This window comes from Belonocnema kinseyi, chromosome 8, assembly GCF_010883055.1.
Source record: "Belonocnema kinseyi isolate 2016_QV_RU_SX_M_011 chromosome 8, B_treatae_v1, whole genome shotgun sequence".
NCBI lineage: Eukaryota > Metazoa > Arthropoda > Insecta > Hymenoptera > Cynipidae > Belonocnema > Belonocnema kinseyi.
Window position 1 is genome coordinate 34,676,692 of NC_046664.1, and position 14,299 is coordinate 34,690,990.

The following is a 14,299-nucleotide window of genomic DNA, read 5'->3' on the forward strand; positions in this document are numbered from 1 at the left end:
CGCCAATTAGCACAAATGGTAAGTTCCGACAGTGCCTACAAGTGTGCCTACTGGCCGCTAGATGGCAATACCGGTTTCATATGTATACACCTGGTAATAATTCAGCAAAATCTGGTTGAAAATTTAATTATTTTGTTGAAAATTCAAAATTTTTCTTAAAAACTCATCTTTCGTAGTCGAAAATAGAATTGTTTTTTTTTTTTAAATTTGTCTATTTGAACAGAAAGTTCGTCCCTTTAGACTGAAAAGTCATTTTTTAAAATAATTCAACTGTTTTTTAAACAATTACATTATTCGGTTGAAAAATCAATTGTTTTAGTTGACGTGTTGAATCTGTTTGGTTTGAAAAGTCGATCATTTGGTAGGAAATTTATGTTTGTAGGTTGAAAATTATTATATTTGATTGAAAATTTAATTATTTTATTAATAACTCATCTTTTTTTAACGAAGATTCAACTACTTTGTTGAAAGTTGAACTATTTTGTAACAAAAGTAATTGTATTAGTAGAATATTGAACTGTTAGTTCGAAATTCGTCTTTTTTAAAGATTAATTTTCTTAACTGAAGATTTAAGTCCATTTTTAGCGCAAAATTTTTAGTTTAAAGTTCAATTATTACATTTTTTGTCGGGATTTAATCTTTTTTGGTTAAAAGCTGAACTAGTAAGTGATTCATTCATTAGATTGATGCAAGATTATACTGTTTTTTTATTCGTTTTTTATTTGGAAATTAATTTTTTAAAATTAAAATTTAACTATTCCATTTTTCTGGAATTTGGAATTTTTGGTTGTTAAAAATTAATTTTTTGAACTGGAAATAGAACTTTTCTATTTTGACCTGCAAATTAATATTTCTAGTTAAAAATTGAATAATTTGGTTGAAGATTCCCTGTTTGTTGAAGATTAGGTTAAAAATTGTACTGTTGATCTGGAACATTTAATTATTTTTTTGGACATTCAACTATCTTGTTAAATAATTGTTTTTCTTTTGTCGAAAATTCAACTGTTTTTTTAAACATTCATCTTTTTGGCTTGTGGACTCAATTATTTGGTTAAAATTCGACTGTTTTTTAAAAGTTTAATTTCTAGAAAAATCGACCATCTGGTTGAAACTTTATCTCTGTAAGTTGATAATTCAACTTTTTGGCGAAAAATCGAATCATTTTTTTGAAAATTCGACTTTTTGTTTGAAAGTTCAACTGCTTGGTTGTAAACCCAATAGTTTGGTTCAGAATAAATTTTTTTGTTATTGAAAATTCAAATTCAAAAAAGTATCTTTCTTGTTCGAATATTACATTTTTATTGAAAATTCATCCTTTTGGGTTTAAGAGTCAAATGTTTTCTAAAACATTCGACTTTTTGGCGTAAAGATTCAACTATTTGGTTGAAAATATAATTGTTTCTGGTTGAAGTTCAATCTTTTTTTATCTACAATGTATCTTTCTAGTTAAAAATTCAACTGTCTTCTAAAAAAACCACCCTTTTAGCTTGTAGCTTCAATTATTTGGTTAAAAGTGCGACATTTTTATGTTAAAGTTTAATTTCTTGTAATTCGACTATCTCGTGGAAAATTTATCTCTGTAAATTGAAAACCAAACTTTTTGTTTAAAAATCCAATCGTTTTGTTGAAAATTCGACACTTGTGTTTGAAAGTTCAATTATTTGGTTGTAAACGCAATAGTTTGATACAAAATCAATTTTTTTGTTATTGAAAATTTAACTATTTGGTTGAAAAATCATCTATCTTGTTCGAAAATTAACTTTTTGATAAAAATTCATATTTTTCGGTTTAAAAGTCTACTGCTTTCTAAAACATTTGCCTTTTTAACATGAAACCCCAACTATTTTGTTGATAATTCATTTATTGTGGTAGAAAATTAATATTTTTTGGTTGAAAATTCAACTATTTTATTTAAAATGCAATATATTTCGACTCGAAATTCGAGAAATTCAAAGCGTTTAATGTTAAATTCAATGTGGTACATATAGATTAATTTTATTTAAAGTCTTAATAGAATTTTGGCTGTAAAGTCTGAATTAGATTCTGCCCAACTATACTAAAGTTAATAACATAATATTTTTCTACTGAAATGTTTTTTTTTAATTATTTAAAGATTGGAGGAAATTGAGATGCAGAGGATACTGGAGCAGAGGAAGCGTGAAAAAGAAGAGGAGAGGAAGGCTCGTGAGAGGGTTAAAATCCAAATTGAAGCAGATAAAGCTGCCAGAAGAGCTAAGGCTGCTGGGCTGAATAATCAAGCAATTTCTCCTACAACTCCACCTGCGACTTCACCTATCGTTTCGAGTCCCACTGCTAGTCCCAGTGCACCTGCAAGAAAAGACTACAACGAAACTAAACTCCAAGTGTGTAAAATTACTAATATTTTCCCTATTTATCTTTTTTAGTTAATCAGGGTCTGGAAATTTCGAGACATTTTTTCGTCAGGGTGTATTTTTGAGCTGAAAATTCAACTTTTTAGTTGAAAATTCACGTTGTTGTTGAAAATTCATATTTTCGGATAAAAAATTCAACTGTTTTGTAGAAAAATTTATCTTTTTGTCTTGAAATTTCAACTATTTAGTAAAAAATGTAACTGATTGGTTGAAAATAATTTTGTTTGTTTGTTAAGAATTTATATTTTTGAAAAATTCATGTTTTTAATTAATTTGATTGATGCAAGATGGAACAATCTTTTTAAAACTCGGTTTTTTGTTAGAAAGTTATTATTCTAATGCAAAATTCAAACCAGTTAGTTGAAAATCAATGTATTTTGTCAAAACTTCGTATTTTTTTTATTTATCTATTTTAATTAATCAGGTTAATCTGGGAATTTCATTTTTTGGTCAGGGTATATTATTGCGCTGAAAATTCAATTATTAAATTGAAAAATCACGTTGTTGTTGAAAATTCATATTTTCGGATAAAAAATTCAACTGTTTTGTAGAAAAATTTATCTTTTTGTCTTGAAATTTCAACTATTTAGTAAAAAATGTAACTGATTGGTTGAAAATAATTTTGTTTGTTTGTTAAGAATTTATATTTTTGAAAAATTCATGTTTTTAATTAATTTGATTGATGCAAGATGGAACAATCTTTTTGAAACTCGATTTTTTGTTAGAAAGTTATTATTCTAATGGAAAATTCAAACCAGTTAGTTGAAAATCAATGTATTTTGTCAAAACTTCGTATTTTTGTAATATTTTTGTTATTTATCTATTTTAATTAATCAGGTTAATCTGGGAATTTCAATTTTTTGTCAGGGTGTATTATTGCGCTGAAAATACAATTATTAAGTTGAAAAATCACGTTGTTGTTGAAAATTCATATTTTCGGATAAAAAATTCAACTGTTTTGTAGAAAAATTTATCTTTTTGTCTTGAAATTTCAACTATTTAGTAAAAAATGTAACTGATTGGTTGAAAATAGTGTTTTTTTTGTTTGTTGAAAATTTATATTTTTGTAAAATTCATATTTTTAATTAATTTGATTGATGCAAGATTGAACAATCTTTTTGAAACTCGGTTTTTTGTTACAATGTTATTATTCTAATTGAAAATTCAACTTTTCAATTTTTTGTTGAAAAATGATCGTTTTTAGTTGAAAATTCTAACCAGTTAGTTGAAAATCAATGTATTTCGTTAAAACTTCGTATTTTTGTAATATTTTTGTTATTTATCTATTTTAATTAATCAGGTTAATCTGGAAAACCTGGAAATCTCAGTCAACTTTTTGGTCAGGGTGTCTTATTCCGCTGAAAATTCAATTATTTAGTTGAAAATTAACGTTGTTGTTGACAATTCATATTTTCGGATAAAAAATTTAGTTATTTTGTAGAAAATTAATCTTTTTGGTCTTGAAATCTCAACCATTTGATTAAAAATGTGATTAGTGAAAATTTAATTTGTTTATTCTTAAAAATTCATGTTTTTGTTTCTTAGAAATTAATCAGGTTAGATTGAGGATTCAACTAATTTCTTGAATTTATATTTTTTGGTTAAAAATTCAAATTTTCGGGATAAAAAAGCAACAGTTTCGTTGAATATTATACGTTTTACTATTTGGTTGAAAAGTCTTTCTTAAAAATACTGTTACATTTTTAGAGCTGAAAATTTTTAGCGGATAGTTCAATTATTACATTTTTTTGTTAAAAATTGAACTGCTTTGTTAAAAATTCCTTTTTTTATGCAAGTTCGAACAATCTTTTTGAAAATTGCTTTTTTTTGTTAGAATTTAATTTTTGTAACTAAAAATTCAACTAGTTGGTTGGAAATCCATGTATTTTCTTAAAACTTTGCTTGGTTTTTTGTAATATTTTTGTTATTTATTTCTTTTAATTGATCAGGTTAATCTGGAAAACCTCGAAAATTAACGCTATTGTTGAAAAATCATATTTTTGGATAAAAAATTTAATTATTTTGTAGAAAACTCGTCTGTTTGTTTTAAAATTACAACTAAATGTAACTGATTGTTTGCAAATAATTTTTTTGTTGAAAATTCATATTTGTGTTTTCTAGAAATTAATCTGGTTAGATTGAGAATTCAGCTAATTTGTTAAAATCGAAATTTTTGTTGAAAATTCACATTTTCGGGATAAAAAAGAATCAGTTTGATTGAAGAAATAACTATTTTCTTGAAAAATCAACTATTTGGTTGAAAATGAACTATTTGTTGAAAATTTAAATATTTGGTTAAAAATGAACTTTTTGTTGAAAATCCATATTTTCGGGTTAAAAATTCAACAGTTTTGTAAAAAATTCGCCTTTTTGGCTTAAAAACTTAACAATTTAGTAACAAATTCAACTATTTAGTTTAAAATTCATATTTTCGGATTATGAATTCCAATTGTTTTGCAGAAATTTCGTCTTTTAGGTTTAAAATTTTTATTTTTTGGTTGTAAATTCAACTATTTAGTTGAAAATCAATTTTTGTGTTGAAAATTCATATTTTTGGATTAAAAATTCAACTGTTTTGTACAAAAGTCGTCTTTTTGTTTTGAAATTTCAACCATTTGGTTAAAAATGTGATTAGTTGAAATTTAATTTTTTTATTCTTGAAAATTCATGTTTCTGTTTCTTAGAAATTAATCAGGTCGTTTGAGGATTCAACTAATTTGTTGAATTTGCACTTTTTTGTTGAAAATTCACATTTTCGGGATAAAAAAGCCACAGTTTCGTTGAATATTAATCTGTTTCAATATTTCGTTGAGAATTGATCTTTTTTGGTCAAAACTTGAACTACTTTGGTAAAAATTTATTTTATTGAGGCAAGATCGAACAGTCTTTTTTAAACTCTGTCTTTTTTTGTTAGAAATTAATTCTGGTAATTTAAAATTCAGCTTTTCAATTTTTGGTTGAAAAATTATCATTTTTAGTTGAAAATTCACACTAGTTGCTTGAAAGATTCATGTGTTTTGTTAAAACGTCGTTTTTTTGTAATATTTATGTTATTTATCTCTTTTAATTAACCAGGTACATCCGGAAAACCTGCAAATCTTAATGAATTTTTTGGTGAGGGTGTGTTATTGAGCTCAAAATTTAACTCATTGGTTGAAAATTAACTTTTTGTTGAAAATTCATATTTTCGGATGAAAAATTTAATTATTTTGTAGAAAATTCGTCTTTTTGTTTTAAAATTACATCTATTTAGTTAAAAATTTAACTGTTTGGTGGAAAATTAATTCACATTTTCAAGATAAAAAAGCATCAGTTTGGTTGAAGATTCAACTATTTTCTTGAATGTGAATTTTATGTTCAAAATTTAACTTTTGTTGAAAATTAACTTTTTGTTGAAAATGCATATTTTCAGATTAAAAATTCAACTGTTTTGTAGAAATTCGTGTTTTTGTCTTCAAAATTTAAGCTATTCACATTTTCGAGATAAAAAAGCAAAATTTTGGTTAAAGCTTAATCTGTTTGGCTAAAGATTCAACATTCTTGAATAAACTAACTTTTTAATTAAAAATTAATATTTTAGCTACTTTTTAATTAGTCTTTTTAGGTACAAAATTCACCTTTCTGGTTAAAAAATATTTTTGTTGTTGAAAATTCATATTTTCGTTATTTAAAAATTAATGTTTGGCTGTGGATTCAACTATTTTGTTGAAATTTTAACTGTTTGATTGCAATTTAATTTTTCGTTCGAAATTCGTATTTTCGGCTTAAACATTCGTATATTTCGTATAAAAAACTTTTTTTGGCTTAAAAATTCAACCATTTGATTAAAAGTTGATTTTTATTTTGTTGATCATTTATATTTTCGGGTTAATATATCAACTTTTTTGTTAAATTTTTGTTTGATTGTTAACAGCTATCCCTTCCGGTAAAAATGTTATCTTTTTGGGTAAAAATGCAACTTTTCTGTTTAAAAAATCTCTTTTGATTGAAAATGAAACTATTTTGTTAAAAATGATTTTTTTTGTTAGAAACTGAATTATCTTTACCGGGAATTTTACAAATTTGTAGAAGAAAAATCTGTCCACGTTCGATTTCAACAGTTTTCAAATAATTAGTTGAATTGTTATGTTTTTCAATTATGCTATTATTTAACTTACAATACGTAATTCCAAATTGTTTTACTTCAAAAATTTTCGATTTCAAATTTTTATTTTTAAGCTTACATTTTTAATTTGAAGAATTTTTAAATGCTTTCTCAAAGACTTGAACAAATAAAAAATAAAAGCCTTTGATGTTGAAAATTTTGGATAAAAAACATTTTTATTGAAATAAATAAATTATATTAAATTTATCTGTACTTTAAGTAATAAAAAGTGAACAAAAAGGATTTGACAAAACGATTTTAAATCAGTTCAAAATTGAATAATTTTCAGATTTTAACGATAAAACTTAACGGTCGTTAAACAAATGTTAATTTAAGGATTAAAATTTTTAAAAAATATTATTTCAGTCGAAAATATTCAATTTTTAACCCGTTCAATTTGAAAATTTCAATTAAAAAAAAAGGGTATTGAATATTTAGCAATATTTGAATTTTTATTTAAGACAAGTAAATTGAAACCAAATATTCAAAAGTAAAGAATCTTTAACTGAATTATTTGACCTAGAAAGCCTGGAATAGTTAAAATTTCGAAGAGCCTTTCAAATTTGAACGTTACAATTTTAATTATTGTATTTGAAAAATGCTTAATTTTTAAGTGAAATTTTTAAATTTTGATGTCTAATTTACAAGTCAACATTTGTAGAAAAAATTTGAGAAATTTTAAGAGATATTTAGGAGTTTTAAAAAGATAAAAAATAATTGTCATGCAAATTTTAGAAAGTTTTCTTAAAATATTTTTTGAAAATTTTGTTTAAATCTTTGAAAAACTTTTTAAATATTCTCTTAAAATAATTTTTCAAAATGAAAATTTATTTTTAATTTTCCTAGGAATTTTTAGAACATGTTTTTATTCTTTTGAAGCATTTCATAATTCTTGAAAAAATTCTAATTTTTTTTTAATTTGCTAAAATCTACATATTGTTTTATATTAGGCTATCATTTTCAGTTTTACATTAAGTTTGAATCTTTTCAAAACTTCTACATATCTCTTAAAATTACTCAAATTTCGCCTACAAATAATAAATGTTCAATTGTTATTTATACATCAAAATTGTAAAGAAATTTTCTCAAATTTGCAGGATAATAATTTAAAACGAATTGATAACAACTTCTAGATTTCTCAAGATTTTTAAATAAAATTTTGAAGCTTTCCAAGGATGTTTAATCTATTTAAAAAGAAAATAATTGAATTTCTCATTTAAGAAGTGTTCAGCTAAAATTTTTTCAATTTTTCAATATATGATGTTTCTAGCTTAAAATTCCTTAAAATTATATAATTTTAAAGTTCATTGATTGATTTTTTAATTTAGAGCATTCAAAATGATAACGCGTATTTATATTTTTTTATGTGGAAAAATGTTAGTACCTTCAATTTTATACGCTTAAATTATTGAGCAATTTGAATACAACATTTATTGATTAAAAACTTTTAAATTTCAGTTTTAAAAGTTCAACATTTAACAGTTCCACTTTGAGTGCTTTCATTTGCAGCTCAGTTTTTATTACCTCAAGTGGAAAATTGTTTAGCTTTAGTGTTCTATTTTTAAAATTTCATTGACCATGAAAAATGTTTGCCAGCCGAGAAAGGACCGGGAATTTATTTCGTCGATTAAAACGGCCACTCTGCACATTCATTTTACTAAACAGAATTTATTATATAATTTTTCCTGTTTTTTTGTTGTAATTCTCTGGAGGGTTCGTTGGGCCAGAATTGTTTAAAATAAATGCGATACCTTAAAAATCCTGTAATTTTCAGGGATTTTTTTTTCTTCAGAATTTGACATTTTTTGGACACCCTGTTAATATAATTAGTGGAACTAAATTCATTGATAAAATTTTTTTTTTAGATACGACTTACGAATGGGCAAACCTTGATGCAAAGTTTCGGGTCGAAGGAACAACTTTCTGCAGTGAGACTTTTCATCGACATGAACCGAAAAGACGACATCGGTCCTTTTAATCTAATGACGAATTTTCCCAAAAAAGTCTTCACAGAGGATGACTACGAGACGCCTCTCGATGTTCTCGGTGAGAATTATTTCGTAATTTGATACCTTAATTTTATGGACACTAAAACTTTTAGTATATTATTTTTAATCCCTTCTAATTTTTTTTTCAATTCCTCTGAATTCACCTCTCAATTATGAAATCATTTAGTTTACAATGCGTAATTTTAAAATCATTGACTTTAAAAGTTTCACATTTTAGGTCCTCATTTTTAGTGGTACGTTTTCAATTTAAAGAATATTAAAATACAGCTTTGAAGACTTAAAGTCAGAACTACTGTTCGAGTATTAAAAATTGAAGAATAATTGATTTTACAAAACGATTCTCAATCTGTTCAGAATTAAAAAATTTACAGAATTCACGTTAAAAATTAAAATTTTTCAATTCGGAAGCCTTATTATTTAAATTAATGAAGCGTCAGATTAAAACTTGATCAACTTTTTTCAGTTTTAAAATGATTTGGAATCAGCAGATTCATAATTAAACGCTTTTATTAAATTTCAAATACTCCTAAAATATTTCCTTTTAACTTATTTAATTTGGAACTTTAAATTAAAATAATTTAACTTTTAATTTGCAATTTTTTACTTTAAATTAAAATTTTTTAAACATTTAATTTTTTATTTTTTTAACTTAAACTTGATTAATAAGATATGGTGGTTTTTTAAAATAAATATTATTTCTTTATTAAAAATACAATAGTCCAATATTTTTATCCAAATTTTTGTTTAGATATTTAAAGTTTAAAAAAATTATTGCTTGAATGTAAAATACCAATAATTGTATAAAACTTGTATCATAAATTAAATTTAAAAACACGTGCGCCTCATACGCAAGAAGAAATTTCTCTTGAAATCTTTTCCGAACTTTATACAATTTTCTGAACAAAATTTGGAAATTTGCAAAAAAAATGTCATTCAGAAACATATTTTGCAACTATTGTTATTTTAAATTGAAACAAAAATTTAATAAATAATTATTTGATAAAAACCATTTTTTTAATTATTAAAATTACTTTAATATTCCCAGGGATCGGATTGTGTGACTTCTTTTTCCTTCTTTCGACTTTTTCGAAAAATTCAACTTTCAATTTTTACCAAAATGAAGCTTTTAAAATTGAAATTCAAAACTAGAATCAAATTGTACCATTTTAATTATTATAAACATGAAATATTTTCTCATTAAAGCATTATACTTAAAAATTTGTTAATTAATAGCGTTTGAAATTGAACAATTTCTAATTTCGTGAATCCGTATGCAAAGTTTAAGTTTTTTTTATTGCAAGCCTTAGCAGTTGGATATTTTAAAGTGAAAAACGTTGAAATTCGAATAATTTTAAATTTTGTTGTTACCCTAAAAGAAAATCCTACTATTATTTTAAAAATTTAACTATTTTTTTAAAAAAGTCATCTTTTTTGGTCGAACATTCAATTTGTTGAAAGTTGAACTACCTTGTTAAAAGTTTATTTTATTTTTTAAAGATTAAACTATTTGGTCGAAAATTCTTTTGGGTGGGGTGGGGAGGATTAAAATTACTTTTCTTCACTGTAAATGTAACTAATCGATTTTTTGTTGAAAATTTATTGTTTCTATGGTGGAATATTCAACTATTTAATTTTGCATCAAAATTAATTTTTTTTCGGTTGAAAATTCATCTTCCTGCTACAAATTTGAATTTTTTTGTTAAAAATTCATCTTTCTTGGTTGTAACTTTAACTATTTAGTAGAAATTTCTTTTTTTGTTTGTTTTGTTAAAAGTTAAGTTTGATTGCAGAAATTGGAACTATTCCATTTTTTGTTTGAAAATTGATAGTTTGGAGTTAACTGGTTGAAAATTCATATTTTCGGGTTGAAGTTTTGACGGATTTGTTTGAATTCAACGGTTTTTGAGTTGAAAATTTAATTTTTTTATTGAACATTCGTCCTTGTGGATAGGAATTTCATCTTGTTCGATTGAAAATTTCTCTTTTGGATAGAAACGTCAAATTTTTGTTGAAACCGAACTTTTTATCGAAAATTAATCTTTCTTCTAACGGGCTCGTCTTTTTTTCATGAAAATTCAACCATTTGTTTAAAAATTCATATATTTTGTTGAAAATTCGACTCCTTTGATTCAAAATCCAACTGTTTGGTTGTAAATTCGACGGTTTGGTTATAAATGCAACTGGTTAGTTAAAGAAATTTTTTTTAATTCAGTTATTTGGTTAAAAATGATTTATTTATTGGAAATTCAATTTTTGAGACTGATAATTAAACTGTCTTCTAGAAAATCATCTTTTTGGCTTGAAATTTAAAATAATTGGTTGAGAATTAATCTATTTTTGTTCAGGATTACACTAGTTTTTCATCTTTTTTTGTGGATGATTTATCCTTGAAGTTAAAAAACGTTTTTTATATTCAAAATTCAACTACTTTGTTGAAAATTCTTATTTTTTGGTAAAAAAGTAATCTCATTATTTGAAACATAATCTCGTTGGTTGAAATATCATTTCTATGGTTAAAAGTTGCACATATTTGTTGAAAAATAATTTTTTGACTCAAAATTTAACTATTCTAGTTTTGGTTAGAATTTTTTTGTATTTGAAAATTATTTTTCTAATTGAAAATTGAACTTTTATATTTTTTGTTTGAAATTGATCTTTTCTAGTTGAAAACTTATGTATTTCGTTGCATTTTGGTTTTTTTTTGGTAAAAATATTTCATCTTTCTTGGTTGGGAATGATATATTTAAACTTTTCAGGTTAATAATTTAACTGTTGTTGTTGTATCTTTTTTAGTTAAAAATCACAACGGTTTAGTTGAAAATTAATCTGTTCTGGTTGAAGCCGATTTAACTGTATTTGTTGAAAAAAAATTGTTGGCTGAATTCAACTGTTTTTTGTTGAAAATAAATCTTTTTTTTTTAATTTCAACATTTTAGGTTAATAATGCAACTGTTTTTTTTTTAATTCGTATGTTTGGCCTAAAAATACAACTGTTTGGTTGAATTAATTTTTTTTGTTTGAAAATTGAACTGGTTTATAAACGATTAATTTTTTTAAACGTAAAAACTCAATTGTTTTGTTAAAAATTCATCTCCTTCAGTTGAAAATTCAATATATATTGACTTCAGATCTTAGGAATTTAAAGTGTTTCATATGAATCAATATTGTATCCATATTAATGTCATTGAAAAGAATTAATTTCTCTATTTTCGTAGTAAAATTCTAGAGTTTCAAATTTAAAGCCTAAATTATTAAGCAATATTAAGTTGAAAATGTTCACATTGAAGAATATCCTTGATGTTCAAAATTAATCTAAATTATAAACTTCTGTCATTTGAAAATAATCCAAGTAAATAAGTAAGCCGAATGGTTATTGTTAAAATTAAAAAAAAAAAAAATTGATGTGACTTTTTGTGGACTTTTTTTCAAAAATCCATTCGACTTTCTTAAAGCAGATTTTCGTATTTAAATTTAACTTAATTTTCAGCCGACCCGAGCTCTTTATTCCTGTGAAAACTTGATCTAATAATTCTTTTATTTATAGGTTTAGTTCCTTCTGCCGTAATCATTGTCCAGAAAAAAGCAGTAGAATGATCAGAGATGCTGCCGCTGATTGTGAGCTAAGAAAATTAGTTTTTAAGCGACATTAATTAAGAAACTTTCGTTCCATCGATTAATTTTTTTTTAACTAGACTAAAAATCTGCCGCGACTTTATATGTAAAAAGGAGTTTTTTTAAAAAAGGAATCCAAAGAAAAGTCAAGAGTTTCGTTTATCGGTGATTGTAAAAAAATTTTATTATCTTTCTGCCTGTTTCTCATAGAGATATTGAATACTGATTCACAAATTGTATCTAGCGCGATGAAAATACATCTTCGGTAATTTCTTCCTATCTAATTCGAGTCTTCAATTCCCGTTTTTTCCCACGTGCTTCAAATTTAGAAAGTCTACTTATAAATAAATATTGCTGATTCAATATTTCCTAAAAAGAAAAATTTAGGCTACATTTTTATTTTCTAGTTTTGTGAAATATTTACAATTGTTTTGAAATAATCCTGATAATTTCCGATGATTTTTTCATTTGATAGCGATGTGAGATTAACAGAGTATTTTTTATTTTAGTTTAATTAACATAGGTAATTGGCAATTAGCTAAAAGAAAAATTATTGTATTTGGACGACGCTGAATTCTTGTGGTACTGTTCCTGGATAAATAACGTCTTCGGAATGACTGCAATCGGTGGGGAAGCCTACGATTCCGTCACAGTCTACTAATTTAAGTGTCTTGTCAAAGCATATTCTTATCTCGAATATGTAGGACACGTGAGTTTTCTGTTGGAAAAAGATATAACATTAATTCAAACAATTTTATTACTTATACAGGGTGGCCGCTGGACCAGGAAACCGGGAATTTTTTTAGATCGGGAAAAACATTCATTAAACAAATGTGAAGGTGTGACCGAAAGTATATAGACTATTTTCAACTTAAAAATAACTTTATAATAATATATTCTTAATCAAAGGATTTTATTAAATAAAAAATATATTTTCAGTCTATAATATTCAATTTTTAACACATTCAATTTGAAATTTTAATTAAAAAAGAAGAATAATAATTTTTGAATATTTATCAAAATTTGAATTTTTATTTAAGACAAGTAAATTGAAACCAAATATTTAAAAGTAAAGAATCATTAACTGAATTTTTTGACATAGAAAACCTGTAAGTGAAATTTCAAAATTTTGATGTATAATTTACAAATGAACATTTGTAGAAACAATTTAAGTAATTTTAAGAGGTATTTAGTAGTTTTAAAAAACTGAAAAATCCTAAAAAATAAAATTCCTGACATAGTAAAATAGCCGAATTCGAAAATTCCCGTATTGGAAAATTCTCGACACAAAATTTCCGAATTATAAAATATCTGAGCTAGAAAATTCCTAAATTTTAATATTCCCAAATTTAAACAATGAATAAATTTGTTCAGTAAATATTATTAAATTATTAAAAATACAATCATTGAATATTTCTATAACACATCATTATTTTGAATGTTTAAAGTTTCTGAAATTACTCTTTGAATTTAAAATAACGATAATTGAGTCCAATTTTTCTCCAGAATTTTAGCATTTATTAATTTTATTTCTCGGAAATTTTATTATTCAGAAATTTTTCCATTCGGAAGTATTAGTTTATTAATTTATTTATTAAAATTAATTACAAATTATCATACAAATTTTAGAAAGTTTTCTTAAAATATTCTAGAATCTTTTTTGAAAATTTTGCTTAAATCTTTGAAAAACTTTTTAAATATTCTCTTGAAATAATTTTTCAAAATGAAAAGTTATTTTTAATTTTCCTAGGAATCTTAAGAAAATGTTCAATTGTTCAATTTTTATTTATAGATCCAAATTGTAAAGAAATTTTCTAAAATTTGCAGGATTTTCTGAAAATTGTAGAAAGTATTTAACCCTTAAACGGCCAAAACGCCACTACCGGTACACTGCTTTTCAACGGCCAATAACTAAGACTATTCGACACTAGAAGAAATTGAGACACATATATTTTTATTGCTTAAGATCTCCTCTTTCCGACGGTGCCAATGAAATTCCTCAAAAAATTTTCTTACTATCCCAAAATGCAGTTTAAACAAAAAAAAAACGTGACTTTTCGTGCCTATTTTTTTTTTGTGAACCATTTTCCAAAGCTTTTCGAGTCTGTAATTAACCTGGAATCTCACTAACGGGTGGAATA

General features: G+C 24.5%; 2 protein-coding genes across 2 annotated transcripts in view; one reads left to right on the forward strand and one right to left on the reverse strand.

The window, feature by feature from the left end:
- LOC117178078 (UBX domain-containing protein 1) overlaps positions 1–12,437 on the forward strand; it is a 23,234-nt gene extending 10,797 nt beyond the window's left edge. Inside the window, exons 5-7 of the mRNA XM_033369308.1 lie at positions 2,114–2,363; positions 8,403–8,583; positions 12,091–12,437. Of these exons, the coding sequence (XP_033225199.1) occupies positions 2,114–2,363; positions 8,403–8,583; positions 12,091–12,140 (481 nt within the window). The 3' untranslated portion in view covers positions 12,141–12,437. The remainder of the gene's footprint in view (positions 1–2,113; positions 2,364–8,402; positions 8,584–12,090) is intronic.
- The window catches only part of LOC117178079 (ribonuclease Oy-like), a 10,216-nt gene continuing 8,228 nt past the window's right edge, over positions 12,312–14,299 (reverse strand). The window contains exon 3 of the mRNA XM_033369309.1: positions 12,312–12,876. Within this exon, the coding sequence (XP_033225200.1) occupies positions 12,709–12,876 (168 nt within the window). The 3' untranslated portion in view covers positions 12,312–12,708. The remainder of the gene's footprint in view (positions 12,877–14,299) is intronic.